Source organism: Balearica regulorum, chromosome 26 (assembly GCF_011004875.1).
Source record: "Balearica regulorum gibbericeps isolate bBalReg1 chromosome 26, bBalReg1.pri, whole genome shotgun sequence".
Lineage (NCBI taxonomy): Eukaryota > Metazoa > Chordata > Aves > Gruiformes > Gruidae > Balearica > Balearica regulorum.
Window position 1 is genome coordinate 5,618,810 of NC_046209.1, and position 16,950 is coordinate 5,635,759.

At 63.4% G+C, this 16,950-nt stretch overlaps 3 protein-coding genes across 5 annotated transcripts in view; 2 read left to right on the forward strand and 1 right to left on the reverse strand.

The window, feature by feature from the left end:
* Positions 1-16,950, forward strand: part of KANK3 (KN motif and ankyrin repeat domains 3) — a 27,613-nt gene continuing 10,663 nt past the window's right edge. The window contains exons 1-11 of one of the 3 annotated variants that reach the window (XM_075736286.1): positions 1-267; positions 6,814-6,888; positions 7,190-8,899; positions 9,142-9,241; positions 9,378-9,584; positions 10,154-10,241; positions 10,559-10,778; positions 11,118-11,260; positions 11,566-11,766; positions 11,845-11,943; positions 12,229-12,366. In XM_075736286.1, coding sequence (XP_075592401.1) covers positions 6,852-6,888; positions 7,190-8,899; positions 9,142-9,241; positions 9,378-9,584; positions 10,154-10,241; positions 10,559-10,778; positions 11,118-11,260; positions 11,566-11,766; positions 11,845-11,943; positions 12,229-12,285 — 2,862 coding nt within the window. In that variant the 5' untranslated portion in view covers positions 1-267; positions 6,814-6,851 and the 3' untranslated portion in view covers positions 12,286-12,366. Of the gene's footprint in view, positions 268-1,049; positions 1,191-6,813; positions 6,889-7,189; positions 8,900-9,141; positions 9,242-9,377; positions 9,585-10,153; positions 10,242-10,558; positions 10,779-11,117; positions 11,261-11,565; positions 11,767-11,844; positions 11,944-12,228; positions 12,367-16,950 lie in introns of those variants that run through there. The other 2 variants (XM_075736285.1, XM_075736287.1) reach the window with 2 other exon arrangements.
* On the reverse strand, positions 15,490-16,148 carry RPS28 (ribosomal protein S28). Its single transcript, XM_075736291.1, has 4 exons — positions 16,047-16,148; positions 15,919-15,966; positions 15,716-15,842; positions 15,490-15,605 (listed from the first exon to the last, which is right to left on the reverse strand). The coding sequence occupies exons 1-3, from the start codon at positions 16,083-16,085 to the stop codon at positions 15,720-15,722; spliced, it is 210 nt and encodes a 69-aa protein (XP_075592406.1). The 5' UTR covers positions 16,086-16,148; the 3' UTR covers positions 15,490-15,605; positions 15,716-15,719.
* The window catches only part of NDUFA7 (NADH:ubiquinone oxidoreductase subunit A7), a 1,595-nt gene continuing 780 nt past the window's right edge, over positions 16,136-16,950 (forward strand). Inside the window, exons 1-3 of the mRNA XM_075736289.1 lie at positions 16,136-16,292; positions 16,478-16,527; positions 16,605-16,754. Of these exons, the coding sequence (XP_075592404.1) occupies positions 16,242-16,292; positions 16,478-16,527; positions 16,605-16,754 (251 nt within the window). The 5' untranslated portion in view covers positions 16,136-16,241. The remainder of the gene's footprint in view (positions 16,293-16,477; positions 16,528-16,604; positions 16,755-16,950) is intronic.

Genomic DNA, 16,950 nt, shown 5'->3' on the forward strand with positions numbered 1-16,950 from the left:
AAGGGAAAGAAAAAGAAACAAAAATCCTTGCTGAGGGTTTCAGCGCTGAAAGGGGTTGGAGCAGTTAGTGAGGGCGAGTGTCAAGGTGTGAAACTGCCAGGGGTCCCTGCGGGATGGAGGACGGCCCAGACCTCGGCAGCTGAGCGACCGGCGCGTGAAGCAGGCAGGGAAGAAAGCTGGCAAGAAAAGGAGACAAACAGACGGCTGCTGGGACAAGGGAGGGCTGCCAAAAACCCAGCGGGGCCAGGCCCGGGGAGCCCAGCCAGGGTGAGCAGCACAGGGCTCCCGGCCATGGGTGGGACGAGGGCAGGCGGCGAGCGAGGCCGGGGGGGCCAGGCAGGCTGGGGAGGGGGTGGCTGTGCTGGGGGGGAGGACGGCGGGGCAAGGAGCTGGACCCCAGCCCCCCGCAGGCCCCCGGCCAGCAGCAGTGTTGAGCTTAGGGCAGGGGATACCCCAATGCCAGGGTGACATGGGCAGGGGACCCCCCTTTCTCCAGGGTGACCTCCCTGAGGTGAGCAGGGTCCCCAGGGTGACTGGAGTAGGGGCACCCCATCCCCAGGGGGAACCAGGACAGGGGACCCCGAGCCCTGGGGTGATCAGGGCAGGGGATCCCCATCCCCAGGGGTAACCAGGACAGGGGATCCCCCATCCCCACGGTGATCGGGGCAGGGGATACCCCATCCCTGGGGTGTTTGGGGCAGGGGACACCCCCCTTCCTGGGCTGAGTGGGACAAAGGACACCCCTTCCCCAGGGTAACAAGGAATGGGGACCCCCGGGGTGGCCAGGGCAGGGGACAAGCCCCTTCCCGGCCTCACCGGGACACCCCTTCCCCCCGGCTGACCGGGACGGGGGATATCCCACCCCGGGGGGCCACGGGAACAGGGACCCCCCCCTCCTCCGACGGAGAGGGGGCCGGTGGGGACCCCCGTGCCAGGGGTGAGCGGGGGATCCCGCCGGGGCTGAGCGGCCCGGGGGCGGTGCCCGGCCCGGCCGGGACCCAGGGGCGATCCCCGCCCGCCCCCGCCCCGCCCCGGCCCGCTCCCGCCCGGCCCCGCTGCCGGCCCGCCCTCGGCCCCGGGGCTGCGGCGGGCAGCGCCGTCCGGCGCCGCGGTGCAGCCCAAAGCCGCCGGGCCCGGGACGGCGGCCCCGCGCTGGGGCCCGGCTGCAGCCCAGACGCCCGGCCGGCGAGGTGAGGGGCGGCGGGGACGGGCCGGCGGGGTCCGGCCGGCAGCGGCGGCTCCGGCAGCGGCGGCGGGGCGGGGGCTCGTCCCGGCGGCGGAGGCGCCCCGCAGGGCCCCCGGAGCCGCCGCCGCCGCCCGGGGCCGCCGAGGGGCCCCTCCGGAGCCTCCGTGGCCGCGCCGGGACCGTGGTGGGGTGGGGCGGCCCCGGCATCCCCCGCCTCGGGGGCTCGGCCCGGGCGGCAGCGGGAGCCGGAGCCGGAGCGGGGCTTCTGCCCCGGGAGGTGCCGGGACCGCGGCCGTCGGGGCCAGGCTGGGCCGCCCACCCCGGCTGGCGGGAGCGGGGAGTCGCCGGGGGGTCTCCTGGGCTGGGGGCGGGCGCCCCGACGTGCGGGGTGCTGGGGGTGCTGGGGGCTCCCCGGGGCGCCGGGGACCCGCGAGGGTGGGGGTGCTGGGGGCTCCCCGGGGTGCTGGGGAACTGTTGGAGCTGGGGGTGCTGTGGAGCAGCCAAGGGTACAGGGGACCCACAGGGCTGGGGGTACTGCAGGCTCCGGGGGGCACTGGGGACTTACAGGGTTGGGGGTGCTGTGGCCACCCTGGGGACCCGCAGGGCACCCTGGGCTCCTGCAGGCCCCTCTGGGCTGCCGGAGGGCACCTGGGGTGCTGCGGGGCTTGGGGTGCTCCCTGCGTGCACATGGGGAACCCGCCGTGGGGCCGTGCCGAGCACTGTGCATGTACCCCGACTGTGCCTCTGCACCCTAGGTATAAATTTAACCATTTTGTCCCCGAGCACCTCCTCGCAGCAGGGCGATCTCAGGCCGTTGGGGGTCCTTGCCGACCTCGTGTGTTGCCACCAGCCTCGAGGGAATCGGGGAGGTGTTGGATGAAAGTGCTGGTGGGCAGCTCCAGCGAGGGTGCGGGACAAGTGGTAGATGTTTTCTAGTGGAGATATAGGAGCCTCGTAGAGCTGTAGGTGTGACGGGGCACGTAGAGCTGATCCCCGTGTGAGTACATCTGCGTACAGACTGTGTGCCTGTTGTCCAGGTGTTGTGTGAGCTCGGGGAGGTCCCCGAGGTGCTGGAGCAGGTGCAGAGCCCACGCAGCTCCTGCAGCCTCCCGACCAACCGGGCTGACGATGACGACGACTCCAGAAATAACAGCCCAACCCTGAAATTAGGCTGTTGAGAAGATGGAAGCATTTCCCTTTCCCTCCCTGGGTCAGCGCTGTTACACCCACCCGCACGGAATCCGTCTCCTCTGGGAGCAGTCCCAGCCTGGATGGATGCCGTGGCCAAGGTGGCCTGGGCGAGCGGGAGCAGGGACAGTGGGTGGCACAGAGCTCGTGCCATCCTGTACAGCCTCGGGGCAGGGGATGGGATGGGTGGTCGGGAAGGTGGGATGAGCCCTGGACACCTCCCGTGCACACCCAGCCTTGCAGCGCTGACGGATGACACTGCAGGGGATGGGCATGCGTGACGGCTGGCTCCACGTGAGGAGCCTGAATCCCGGCAGGTTGCTGGCAGCGGAGGAAGCTGTGTGCTCGGTGGTTTCCCTTTAACTTTGGAACAGCCTCAGCACCGAGCTTTGGGGCTTATCGCCTGCGTGCAGCTTCGAGGGAAGCGTGCCTGGCCGAGATAAATCAAGTCGCGCTGGCCAGGGCTGCTCTGGACTCTGTTCTTCTCACATTCCTCATGACCTCAGTGTTTTGGCTCAGGAGGAGCGCCGGGGAGAGCCCTCCCTGTGTCCGGCCCCGGCCATGCCGGTGGAGCGGCTCAGGCTGCGCGGCCCAGCTGGGGCGGGGGCTGCCCGGCTTGCGCCCCTGGCGAGGGAAAGGGCCCAGAGGAGTCCAGACCTTTAAAAATAGCCCCCCCCAGCCTGTCCCCTGCCAACCTGGGGGCTTGGGGACCCAGAGGGGGGATCACCCCGTGGATGACAAGGCCGGGGCTCCCAGGGACTGGCTGGGACTGGGGCATGGGTGCCGGATGGTACGTTGAGCCATGCCGAGGTGCCCAGGCTCTGCCCCCTGGCTTTTTATTGTACTTGAGCAGAGCAGCTCCAGTTTTGGCCCCAAGTTTTCTGTGTTGGCATCGGTACGACGCCAAAAGGGGAAAATAGAGGTGCGAGCCCAGGGCGAAGCGTAGCTCTGCCTCTGCGGGGACGATTGGGTCCCTGCGCATACTCCTCCTCCTCCTCTCGCTGCCGAGTTTCCCCAGAGGTGCTTCGCTTTGTACCACCCCGCTTTTCTGTGGAAACACCGGGGCTAGAAACAACACTTTTAATTTCTTCCGAAGGCTCCGGGGAGATCTAATTGCAGCCTTCCAGTACCTGAAGGGGCCTACAGGAAAGATGGGGGGGGACTGTTCCTCAGGGAGTGACAGGACACGGGGTAATGGGTTTAAGCTAAAAGAGTGTCGATTTAGATTGGATGTTAGAAAGAAATTCTTTACTGTTAGAGTGGTGAGGCCCTCGCACAGGTTGCCCAGAGAGGTTGTGGACGCCCCATCCCTGGAAATGTTCAAGGCCAGGTTGGATGGGGCTTTGGGCAACGTGGGCTAGTGGAGGGTGTCCCTGCCCATGGCAGGGGGGTTGGAACTAGATGATCTTTAAGGTCCCTTCCAGCCCAAACCAGTCTGTGATTCTGTGGTTCTAGATTAGATCTGAGGAAGAAATTCCTCCCTGTGAGGGTGCTGAGGCCCTGGCACAGGGTGCCCAGAGAAGCTGTGGCTGCCCCTGGCTCCCTGGCAGTGTTCAAGGCCAGGTTGGATGGGGCTTTGGGCAACCTGGGCTAGTGGAGGGTGTCCCTGCCCATGGCAGGGGTGGGACTGGGTGGGCTGTGAGGTCCCTGCCCACCCAAACCAGTCTGTGATTCTGCGATCGTGTGGAGTCCTTTACCTCCTGCACCCAGGGGTCCCTATGCCCAGCCCCAGCAGCACCGAGCCCCGGTGCCCAGGGGAGCGGCCAAAGCTACCGAAAATCAGCCTTTGGCACCAAAGTGGCCAGAACGGTCTTCCCCGTCGGGACTTCAGCCCAGGTGGAGAGCGGCTTCTCTTTGAACCGGTGCCGCGGTGATGGCGGCCGGCTGGGGACAAGGCTGGCTTTGTGCGGCCGGGCTCAGCAGGTGCCGGCAGTGGCTGGGCCGTGGGCGTGGGGACTTAACCCTCTCGCTGCTGCTGTGCACCGGGGCTGTCTGCCTCCATTGCTTATCCTTGCCAGCTCAAGTCCAGCCTTCCACTCGCCTTGCCGCCCAGCTCAGCCCACCAGCAGCCCAGGGGCAGTTTGCACGTCATGGGGGGCCGGCGGGCAGGGGCGGTTTGCACCTTGGGGGAACTTGTTGAGGTTTATACATCGCGAGGTCCCTGGGGCCATTTGCACGTGGCTGGGAGCCTGCAGGTCCATCGCCTGGTCTGGCCCCTTGTTTTGGAGCTGAGCAGAGGCAGAAGCTGCTGCCCAGGGTCCAGCCCATCCCGTCAGACCAAAAGTAGTGGGGGCCAAGAGCCGTGAGGGATCTGCGGGAAGATCTTCCCGGCTTTGAGGATGGTCAGTGCAGCCACACGGTCGACAGCAGCTGCTGGCGTTGGCTGAAGGGGCAGAGCGAGGTGACGGGGGGACGAGCAGTGTGTCCCTGGGTCGGCGGAGGGGACTGCGGGGCAGTGCTGGCACAAAGGGCACCTTTGCCGCAAGCGGGAGGAGCGGTGCGGGAGACCTCCCGGCAGAGGCGGCTTTTCCTGGCGCGGCCCCAGGCGGGACAATACCCAGCCGGGTGGCGGAAGGGAGCTGCCGGCCGCTTCCCTTGAGGAAACGCACCCGCTGGCTCTGGCTCCTGTTGCTCTCCCTCCTCCTCCTGTTTGATTTACAGCGTGCACAGAGCCTGGCAGAAAGTTTGTCCTGGCCCTGGTGCTGTTTAATTACCTGCAGCGAGGGCACGGGGCCGTGTGGAGGAGGAAGCTGGCCGCTTCCCGGGGCGGGAGGGATTAGATGAGGTGGAGGATGCACAGACCCTTCCAGGCATGAAGCCAGCAGCATGGGAATGGGGTGCCAGCACGGAGCTGGGGTGCTCCCAAGGGAAGTGGAAGGGGCACTGGCACAAAGCTGGGATGCTCCCAAGGGAGGTGGAAGTTGGGATGTGCGTTGGCTGTGGGTGGGTTGGTAGAGGAGTGGGAGAGCCCCAGGATCCAGCCCGGTGACCGATGGGAAGCGTCTCATCCCTGCCCGGCTGGACTCAACCCCTCGACCCTGTGCACTGGGGCTGGCGGTGGGAGGCTGCCGCATCGCCCAGGTGCCGGCCTGAGCCTGGCCCGGCGCTGCATGTGCCACGGCTGCTCCTCCAGCTTCTGGCAGTTGCATGGTCAGGGCGAGCCACGGGCTGGCAACTGCAGTGGCACCTCCGGCGGTGGGGAGCGGCAGGCGGCATCGTCGTGGGCAGCAGGTGCGAGCCGGGGGCCAGCGCGTTGTCTCCAGGCTGGGCCACGTGGTGGGGCGGCATCAGCATCTCTGCTAGAAATGTCTGGATCCTCTGGTCGTGACGGGCAGGGGATTTGGGGATGGATGCAGGTGTTTCTCTGTAGCCAAGGCCGGCTCCTGCGCCCTTCTCTGGGCAGCACTGAGCCTCGGCTCCCCTTAGGGCTCTGTCTGAGCTGCCTTTCCTCTGCGGCTTGCCTTCTCCCCTGCTCGCTTCTGAAAATAGCCCAGTGCCAAATGCTTTGCCCACCAACAGCTGCACAGCCCAGGGCCACCGTGTCCCTGCCACGCAGGGACCACACGGGTCCCTGGAGGGTGATGCCATCGGCGGCAGTGGGTGCTCCCGGGGTGCTGTTTACCCCCATCTCGCTCCCGCCTGGGTCCCTGCACCCAGATGCTGCCAGATGTTGCAGCAGGTCCCAGCTCAACACTCACAGCTGGCGGGTCACCCAGCTCACCTGTGGACCGCAGCCGCATCTGGCTGGCTCTCCTCCAGCATGCCCATGCCTGGCTCCTGGGAAAATCAGGCTCCCATTTCATTCCCCCCCCCCCATCCCACCTCCTGCCATGCCTTGTCCTGCATTATCAACGAGGAAAAGCAGCCAGGTCCCTCCTGGGGGTCACCAGCCCTCGAGACACCCCCGAGGTGGGGGGGGCCAGCGCAGGGCACCCTGGCCGCACTCAGCCCAGACATCACAGCCAGCGACTGATGGGTGCTGGCAGCTGCCTGCGGTCACGTGGCTTTGCAAAACATCGATTCCCTTTATCCAAAGCAAACTTCTCTGCTGAGAATCGCACCCGTAAAGGCTGTAGCCTCTTCTTTTTTTCCAGCCCACTCCCCTAGGGTGGCTGAGCTCTGACTCATGACTCTGCACCCTCGGAGCTGGCAGCGCGACCGCCGCGGGCCGTCCCAGCCCAGGCTGCGAAGCATTCCTTAAATGTACAAACAATCCCCGGCCTCGGAGGCAGCGCCGCGCTCGCTCACCGGCCTGGCAGCCGGCTCCAGCTTCAGCCCCACGGCACCAGGGCTGGAGGGAGGCGAGGGGGGCCCGGCGGATGGCGGGGGGTGGCCGTGGGGTGCTCCCCGGGTGGGGGGGCAGTGGTTTGCTGCTGGGTGGGGCTCAACGGCCCCCGATTTGCAGGGGTTTGCTGGACGTGGCCCTGTTGTTGTTGCAGGTTGATGGTCCCCTGGTCGGCAGCATCCCGGGGAGAAGATGGCTCAGCCCGCACCCCTGAACCAGAACCTCCCAGGTAAAGGGACCGGGGTCGTCACTGGGCAGGGACGGTGGAAGGAGCATGAGGGGAGTGGCAGGGCTGAACTGTCCCGTCCTGATGGGTTTCCTCACCCCAGCACCGACACCGGCATAGAGCGGGTGCCCTGTGATGCCCGACAGCACAGAGGGTGCCGGGGATGGGCCGTGCACCGGGCCCTGTGCCAGCAGCATCACGGTGGGGAGGGGGGCTGCAGGCTACAAATCCCAGTATAACCCAGTTGGAAAAGCCTTCCTGTCTCCACCAGGACCCTGCCTAACCGGCCCTGCTCCTCTTGCAGATCTTGGGGGCCCGTTCTTGTACCGGGACCAGGATGATGGGGAGAAGAGCTCGTATTCAGTGGAAACCCCCTACGGCTTCCTCCTGGACCTGGATTTCCTGAAATACGTCGATGACATTCAAAGTGGCCAAACGCTCAAGAAAGTGCCGCTGCCTCGCAGGGCAAAGGGGGCCCGGCAGCCGCCCAGCGCTCTGCGCAGCCCCAGCAGCCACGCCAGCGCCTGGACCTCCACCGAGTCCCTCACCTCCACGACCAGCGAGGAGGGCAGGACTGCGCTGCTGCTGTCCCCGCACGGCCGGGCACCCCTGGAGCCCCCGAGCAAGCCAACCTCCCACCCTGTCTCACCACCGGTGCGGCTGCTCCCACCTCCCACCCGTAAGTGCCTTATGCGAAACCCGCGGGTGGAGAAGACCTTGCTGGAGACAAGCAGGAGGCTGGAGCAGGAGCAGGGCCATTTGCAGGATACGGGTGGTCCCTCCCGCCGTGGGCCATCGGGTGCCCCGAGTCAGCCGCCCCCCTGGGTGCCGGCGGGCACCGAGGGCCAGGCGGGCTGGGGACGGGCGAGCCCTGGCAGCTCGGGGCGCAGCACGCCGGCGGCGGGGCTCAGCGCTGCCCCACTGCAGCACGTGCGGGAGCAGATGGCTGCAGCTCTGCGGCAGCTCCGGGACCTGGAGGAGCAGGTGAAAACCATCCCCCTCCTGGAGACACAGATCTGTGAGCTGAAGAGGGAGAAGGCGAAGCTGATGGAGAAGCTGTCAGCGGAGCCTGGCGAGGCTTTCAGCCACCCCCCTGGCTCTGAGGCGGTGGGAGCCGGCGAGGAGCCACCCCAAGCGGGGCCGGAGAGTGAAGCAGAACCGGCAAAGGGGCGAGCAAGCAAGATCGCGGAGCTACGGAAGCTGACTGAGAAGCTGGCCGTGCCGGAGCGGGGCGGCAGGGCATGGCCGTGCAGGAGCCCCAGGGCTGCCGAGAGGCCGTGCCGCTCCGTGGCAGTGGGCGAGGACCGAGCCATGACCGACGCCATCTTCTACTACCGGTCGCAGCAGGAGGGCGGTGATGTGCCGGATGGTGTGGTGAGGGAGCGCAGGGATGCGGCTGTCTGGGTGCTGGAGTCCTCGCTGGGGCTGGCCAGCGAGGCGGAGCAGGAGCTGGAGCTGCTGCAGCAGACAGTGGGGCACCAGAAGGAGGTGATCGCCCTGATGGAGGGGCACCTGCGGGAGGCCACGCGGGAGCTAGAGGAGCTGCGGCTGGAGGTGTGCGCCCGCCGGCCCCATGGGCGGGCGGACAAGGAGGTGACGGCCAAGCCGCAGGTGGCTGAGGTGCTGGTGGAGGCGGCGGTGGTGACACAGAGCCGGGCAGCTGGTGACCCCCCGGAGACGACAGAGGCAGGCGTGGAGTGCTGCCCGCTGACCGCCTGCGTCGGGGTGAGCTGCCGCCCCGATGGGCGGGACGTGGCGGTCGGCCCCGATGCGGCCGCCAAGTGCGAAGACAAGGGCAGCCAGACCGACGTGGGCAACGCCACCCCGGCGGGCGAGGAGACGGAGCCCCGGGTGGGTGATGCCCGATGCAGCCCCTCGGCGCAGGGCACAGGAGCAATGACGGGGACGTGCCAGGGTAGCCCAGCCCCGGGGGCAGACGCGCCAGAGACGACGCACAGCGGCCAGGACCCATCCCCGGCACAGGATGGCGGAGCTGCCCCGAGTCCTGCGGCCGGTGAGTTGGCGCTGGGGATGACACCAGGGTCTGGGTTGGGACGTTCCTGTGGGAAGGGAGAGGGTGGCCCTGTTGGGGACAGCACCTGCAGGGCCAACACTACCTGTGTCACAGCAGCTGCCTGCACTCTGCCCACATCCCTCCCGTTCCTGCCCTGCAGTCTGGCAGGTTTGGGGAGCCTGGGCAGCCCTGCAGGGAGGTTCCTGCTCGATGGCCCCTGACACCCGTCTCTCTACCCCCAGGAGCCCTCAAGTCCATCATGAAGAAGCGAGACGGTCCGCCCCGGAGCGAGGCTGAGGGCAGCAAGAAGAGCCTGCAGTTTGTGGGCGTGCTGAACGGGGAGTACGTGCCGAGGGACTCCTGCCACCCCCCTGGGCCAGCCCCAGCCCCGGGCATCCCCATCCTGGGCAATGGGGGGGCCTGGAGGGGACCCGCTGGGGACCTGCACGTTGCCACTGAGCATCCTCCCTCCGTGCAGGTATGAGAGCACATCCAGTGAGGAGGAAGAGGAGGAGGAAGAGGGAGACAGCTCCTCCGAGAAGGCTTCAGCCGACAGCTCGGACAGCGAGGAGCAGGGGGACACTGAAACCTCAGACGAGGAGGCCAGGGAAGGCGAGCGCGAGCCAGGACAGGAGCGTGAGGGGGACTGTGTGACGCTGCCAGAGCCCCCCGAGGTGAAGGAGAAGTAAGTGCTGATGAGGAAGGCTCCCTTGCCCCACACGGCCGGGAGCCACAGGCTAGCACCGGCCCTGCCGACTCGGTGTGTCTGCCCTAGCTTTAGTGCAGCCGATGGGAAAAACACATTCAGCTCCTGCAGAAACCATTCGGTAGGAAAAAAAAAAATCCTTTTAGCTTCTTGGGTTTCCTAAGGAAAGGATGAGACTGAGGCCCCAGATGCCTCTTTGCTGGAGAAGATAGTTTGGAGGGGGGAAAAAAAAAAACAAAACCAAACCAACAGCTCTTAATGGCATTTTTCAACAAAAGGAAAAAAAAAAAAAAAAAAAAAGACCTAAAAATGGGTAAATCGTACCTCAGCATGTCTGTGCAAGGCTTGGTTCAGCTGGGGTTTGCAGAGGCTGAAGCTGCCAGGGTGCAACCCCTGGGCTGGACGTCGCACCATGAGAAGCTCGTGGAGGTTCGCAGGCATCCGGGAGAGGAGAAGAAACTCCACGGGGGAAATCGGGGTGCCCCGGCCGGCGCGGTTTTGGTGGGGCACCGCAGCCCACACCACAGCTGTCCTTCTCCTCTCCCCAGGTTCGAGCTGAGCCCCCGGATGCGTGAGGCCTGCCTCATCGTCAAGACCCACCTGGGCCACCCCGGTGCCACCAAGAGCAAAGAGGTGGTGAGTGGGGTGCTGCGGGTGGGGCGGCTCACCCAGCTCCTGCCAGGGTGCCCCCGGGGATGGGCTCAGCACCTTCCCCCCAAAACACAGCCCTTTGCTCCAGGCTTTGTCCTAGATACCCCCAAACCCACGTAGACTTGGCTCGGGCCATCCCAGCGTGGTTTTGGAGTTTCAGGGTCCTGCTTTCACGCAGGAAGGAGCGGGATTTCTGCTCCCCGCTGGGGCCAGTGGCGGGGCGTGGGGTGGGATGGTGCGGGGCTGTGCAGAGGCTTGGAGGGAGCCGTGGCCCATGGCTCAGCCCCGCTTGCCGCCCACAGCTCGCCAGCAGCAGCCTGGTCCTGCAGGAGTGGTTCCGTCTATCCAGCCAGAAGTCGTCCGTCCCCGATACGGTCGCCAACCACCTCCTGGCCTTTGCCGAGGTCTCACCGACTCTCCTGGCTCACGTGGTGAACCTGGCAGATGGGAATGGCAACACAGCTCTGCACTACAGCGTCTCCCACTCCAACTTCCACATCGTGCGGCTGTTGCTGGACACGGGTCGGTGGCCCCCACTCCCCAGAAACATCCCCCTGCCACCGTCCCACTCTGTACCCTGGGTCACATCCTGGGTGTTCCCATGGGGGAAAGGCGCTGGCAGTGCAGGGAGAGCTGCCCTGGGCTGTGTCCGTGCAGAGGTGGAGGGTTTGGGCAGCTGCCCCAGCCCTTTGGGAGCCCAGATTTGATGGGGGAACCCATCAGCAGGTCTGTGCCCATGGGGGCAGTGGGATGGCTCACAGAACCCCAGGCAGGATGGGAGCCAGGCACACGGCTCGATCCGTGCCTCCCACCAGCCTCACAGCACCCTGAACCCCCCCCCCCACTGTGCCATCTCCACAGGGGTCTGTAACGTGGACCACCAGAACAAAGCTGGCTACACAGCCCTCATGCTGGCAGCGCTGGCGGCCGTCGAGCAGGAAGACGACATGAACGTGGTCAGGAGGCTCTTCAGCATGGGCAATGTCAACGCCAAGGCCAGCCAGGTTGGTGCGGGCTGGGGGCCACCACATCCTGACCCTCTCCCCCCACCCCCAAGCTGACCACACTCAGCTCCTCCAAATGGCTCCAAAATCTGGAGGGGCCGGTACATGGGGAAGGCATCTCATTAGGAGCTCCTTCTGCCTGGGATTGGGGCTCTCGGGTCTCAGCCACACCTCATGTCCAGCCAGGGAGGTGCTTGGAGACCGTGTGGGCACTGGGGAGGGCAGCGGTCCCTCCCCAGGACAGTGGGAAAAGCGGGTGGCAGAGCCAGGGCAGGAGCAGCCCGGCAGTGTCCCTTGCCTCGCAGGCTGGCCAGACGGCGCTGATGCTGGCCGTCAGCCACGGCCGGCAGGAGATGGTGGAAGCCCTGCTCGCTTGCGGAGCAGACGTGAACCTGCAGGACGAGGAGGGCTCGACTGCACTGATGTGCGCCTGCGAGCACGGCCGCGTGGAGACCGTGAAGCTGCTGCTGGCTCAGCCCACCTGCAACATCTCCATCGTGGACAGCGTAAGCCTCTGCCACTGGGGCACCCACCCTGTGTCCCATCCCCAGACCTCTTCCCAACTGCTCTCCCTTCCTTTTTAGGATGGTAACAACGCCGTCGCCATCGCGCTGGAGGCCGGCCACAGCACCATCGCCATGCTCCTCTACGCCCACCTCAACGGCACGAAGGCGCAGCTGCCCGTGAGTACCGCAGCCCCCTCCGGCTCCTGCCACCCGCCCTGTCCCACACAAGGGCCACGGAGGTGGCACCGCGCCACCAGCTCAGCTGCATAGTTGGCAGGTGGTCCCGTGGGAGGGGACAGGGCTATGACACACGTGATGCTCCCCAGAAAGGGGCCGCAGGGGCGAGAGTAGAACGTCCCAGGTGCTGCACGCTCGGTGCATCCTCAGCAGCAGGGAACCAGCCTGGCTGGCCGTGACTGGAGGGGTCTCTGGTGACATTCCGTGACTCTGCTCTCTCTGCAGCAGGGGACATCACCGACAGCCATGAAGAGCCCTGGAAGCTCAAATAAACCAAATTAGAGCGACCTTCAGGGCCAGCCATGTGCCAGCTGGCCACCATCAGCACTAGGCTGTAATTTACATCCCCTCTCCCGCCACTCCGTTGCGCGCTGAATCGCTCTCTGCGGCTGCAGATGCTTTCATCCCGTCACTAGAGCTGGCGCCATCCCTGGGCCTCACTTGCCCGTCTCCGCTGCTGGGAGCGGCCCACGCACGGCCACCTCACTCCACCAAGTGACAGAGGAGCCATCCAGTGACCTGGAGGCGGGAAACGCAACGAGCGGAATCCGTCCCCATCCCCTCTGCTCCCCACCACAACCGCTGGAGCTGCACCAGCAGCCTGGAGCCCTCTGCAAGTCGTTTCCTCACCAGAACAGCAGAAAACAAGCCCAGCAAAAAGAGCGCCCGGTTTCCACTCTCTCGGTCGGCTCCCGGAGGAAGGCAGCCGGAGCCAGCGACGGGGAGCAGGGCTGCGGGAGGCTCCTGGACCCTGCTGTGCGGTGCTGGTGGGGAAGTGCTTGGCAGGGAGTCCTGCACAGCGACGGGAGAGAGGACACAACCCAGCTGGTTAACGCTGCCTTGGCCGCAGGCTGGAAGCATTTCCAGACTGAAATACTTGCCCTTCTTTTTGTGGCATTTCCTCTCCTGGCTGAAATCTGAATATTTTTTTTCTAGCACATGCACACAAAGCAAAAAAATTATATTGCTTACTCAAAGGATGGAGTTCAACATGAAATTACTTGATTTGCTCAACAGGAGCAAAACAGGACCCTCGGGGCTGCAGCCAGGCCGACAGAAGGGGGCCGAGAGCCATGAAACACATTTAGAGACCGAGACTGCCCAGATGATACCCCACGTAGGGAACAGGGACTTTCTCCCAAGGGAAAGATAGCAGTTACCTCCTAAACATTTCCCAATTTCACCAGTCTCTCAGCCACTGTCTGTGAAGGCAACCAGAGCCCACAACCAGGTCCCTCTCTGCCCGCTTTCCTTCGCAAAAGGGAGGAGAGCAGCCGAGGGTAGCTCCAGGAAGAAAACAGCTCAGCAGGAAGAGCTCAGAGAGTGCGTAGGGCCCACAAAGATAGACGTGTATGTTGGAGGACGTGTGTGCATGTGTCTGTGCGAGTGTGTGTGCACCAGGTGGGGTGGGAACAGACGAAGGACTAAGGACTGGGAGGAAGAGGAGGCTTTTGCACGTGAAGCCGGCTCCGCTCTCTGAATCCTTCGCAAAGGTAACGTGTGATCGCAGCCCCCATTTCTGCTCCTCGGCCCAGCTCCCCCGCATCGCACCTGCCCCCGCCGGCCTGGTCTGAGCCGTACTGGGAAACGCTCCCCACGACACTTGTTCTGGGCAACACGCTGCTGTCCTCGCAGTGGGCCTGTTTCAGCTTTGCACTGAAGTTAACATACGATGCTCACACTGCTCTGTATGTATTCCGTACTCACTGCTTTGGTCTCACAGGTTTGTTTACTGATATTTTAATACTGATGTTTATTTTTAAGATATAAATAAAATTTAAAGTAAAATTATTTTGAAATATTACAGTGACCATCAGCAGTCTCCCACCTCCTTGTCTGGCTCAAGCTAAAACCCCCAGAGCAGCTCCAGCCGAGGGACAGCATGGCACAGCCCTCACCCTGAGCGGCTGCCCGCACAGTTCAATTCGTTCCCTCCGAGTTTGTGGACTGGCTACATCCATCAGCCTGGTGTTCTTCCAGCTGAACCGTCCCTGCCGGGTACCATGGCGTCTTCTGGCCTGTTGCACTTCACAGACCAAGTGGGACGCTGGGACCAGACGCAGCCCTTTGCCACCCCACTTCACCCTGGTGCTCTGACAGTTAGCTGCGTTACTAAAGGGCAATCATCAGATTGAGAGCGGAGATGCAAATTCGCCTCCCTCCCCACATGGCCAAAGGCCACGCTGACCCACAGGGACATTCAGGAAGGGCTACAGCTGCTCTGAGCCACCCCCACTACAAGTTTACCGACCACAGCTGATGCCTCCTGTCCCAGTCACTCAGCACAGTCAGGGCTGGCAGCTGCCGGAGCAAATGCTCTTTGGTCATTGCTAAAGCTGAGTGAGGAACAAACAGCAGCCAGAGAAGTGGACTCTGAGGTAGACTTCTTGCACCCGTAGCTCTGCACAGAAATCAGGGAAGCACAGACTCACCCAATGCTCTGAAACTGAACCACCACCAAAGAATCGAGAACTAGATCAAGCAACAGCATGAACACATGTTCACAGGGGCTTTCTCCAGAGCACAAAATCCACCTCAGGCCACTCACGAGCTGACCAGGGCACAACCAACACCCACAGGAGGGAAAAAAACCTCACAAACTCTTTCAACTCCAGCCCTAACAGCAATTCTCACTATTGCCTAAGCTCAGCAATTTGAACATCTGTTCCAGAAGTGCTCTCTTCCACTTTAGGATACCCAAACCCTCATCCCACCTGCCACCAAGTGTCTTAATCAAATGCAAGGCACTGGAGGACAAAAACCACTCCCACCAGAGACCACAGGATCAGGAGCTGCAGACCCGGCTCAGTTCAAACACCCCACAAACCGGTATTTATTACCAGATGGAAAATACCAGTACTTAAAAACCCACCCTTGAACTGTGACAGTCTTCAGGCTCATTCCTAATCCTTTCAGCCTTACTTTTACTTTATGTAGTAGCCTAAACCAATAAACCTTTCTAGGTGATTGCATGGTAGAAGAGAAAAGCCCAGAAAGAAAATAAGCAAGACTGATTTACTAACTCCTCTAAGGGGGGGGAAGAGACAAGCACTCACTCTCTGTGGGTGACTGCCAGGAAAGGGAGCGAGTAGGTGTATTTATAGCAGCACTTACAGAACAGCTTACTGAGGACAGAAAGAGAGAAGCAGCAGGCTGTTGCTTTGCAAGCCGGTCAAAAGCTTGACTTTCAACTTGTAATTAAATTCCACAAAGTCTGATGTGTTTAGCAGTGCCACTTTACTGGTTGCATACAGAATAACACTAGAAAGGCTGGGATTAAAGCTGCTGTAACCAAAACAAAGAGTTATTTTTGTTGTGACAGATAATAAAAGCACAAGAACACAGTAATATTACAACAAAGGCATTATGCACAACCCCATTAATAAGCAGGGTGTGCTTTTGTCCCTCAACTGAGCCCAACAAGAGGCAGGAGCATAGCACTGAGACAAACCGGAGCACTCAATAAGCGAGACCCAGGCAAGGGACTACTGGAAAAACCCTTTATTGCAGTGACACACTCGCCACACTCCTCTCCATGACCCACATCTGGCCGAGCAGATGCCAACCAGCCGCTCCAAGTAAACACGGTAAGGCTTCACCACCTGAAACAGAACACCGGAGACCACGCTGGTTCAGATGGGCAGCGAGCTCCACAGGCGCGGGGAGGCCGCCATGGCCAAACGCTCCCCACCGCGGGCGGTCCCAAGCTCACCGGTTCAGCGCAGCCTCCGGGCTTCACGCTCCGACTCCAGCAGGGTGAGGACATCACCCTCACGTACCGGCCCCTTCACGTTACGGATGATGGAGCGGCTCGTGTCATCCATGAACTCCACACGCACCTACGGGGCGAGACGGCGTCAGCCAGGCCCAGGCGGACACCGCTCCCAGCCCAGGCCCAGGCCTAGGCCCACTCACCTGCGTACACTGTCCCTGGGAACCGGTCCGGCCCAGCACTTTAGTCACCTACAGGGACAAAACAAGGGTCAACGCACGGTCCCGGTGCCCAGCCCGGTGCCCAGTCCCACCCGGCCCGGTGCCCCTACCCTGGCCAGCTTGATGGGCTGCACACGACTCGTGTCCATGGCGGCTCCGCAGTGCAGGAAAGGGGCGTGTCTCCTCCGCGGCGCTTTATATAGCGCTAAAAAATCTCGCGAGATCTAACTTTGCCCCGCCCACTCCCAGCACCCCTACCCCCCCCCCCCCCCCCCCGCGTCTCCCTGCCCTTCACAGCAGCCAAGATGGCGACGGCCACTCGCCTCGTCCAGCGCTTCCGTAACTTCTTGGCGGGGGTAAGGGAGGACTCGGCATCCAGCGCAGCCGGGGGGATCGGGACCCGCGCACCCCCGAGGGCCGCTCCCCTGCGCCGCCGGCTCCGCGGAGCCAATGGCTCCGCGGAGCCGGCGGCGCAGGGGAGCGGCCCTCCGGGGTGCGCGGCGCCCGGCATCGCATGAGACGCTCTCGCCTTGCCTTGCAGCGGGACCTCCAGGCCAAGCTGCCGCTGCGCTACACGGAGATCTCCAAGAGGTACCGGCGGGACGCGTAGGGCTGCCGGGGTTCGGTGTGAGGCCGCAAGTGACGTTCTGGAACCGTTCTCTGCCTAGAACCCAGCCGCCGCCTCGGCTCCCGGTGGGTCCCAGTCACAAATTCGCCGGTAATTATTACTGCAACCGGGACGGACGCCGAGAGTCTTTCCCGCCCATCGTGGTCGCGGCGACACAGAAGACCCTGGCAGCGGGGGCTCAAGCTGGCGGGTAGGTCTGAGCCGGTGTGTGCCGATATTCGAGCTGAGCGGGTTTAAACCTTGTTTGATTCACGCCAGAAACGCGGAAGTCTTGCAATAAGCAGAATTTAATTTCCCAGGTTGGTAGAAGAATGCTGAATTAATTGTATTTCCTTTTGAGTAAGTGGGATGGCTGGGAGTTGGCTTAAGGAACTCCTCTAGCAGGA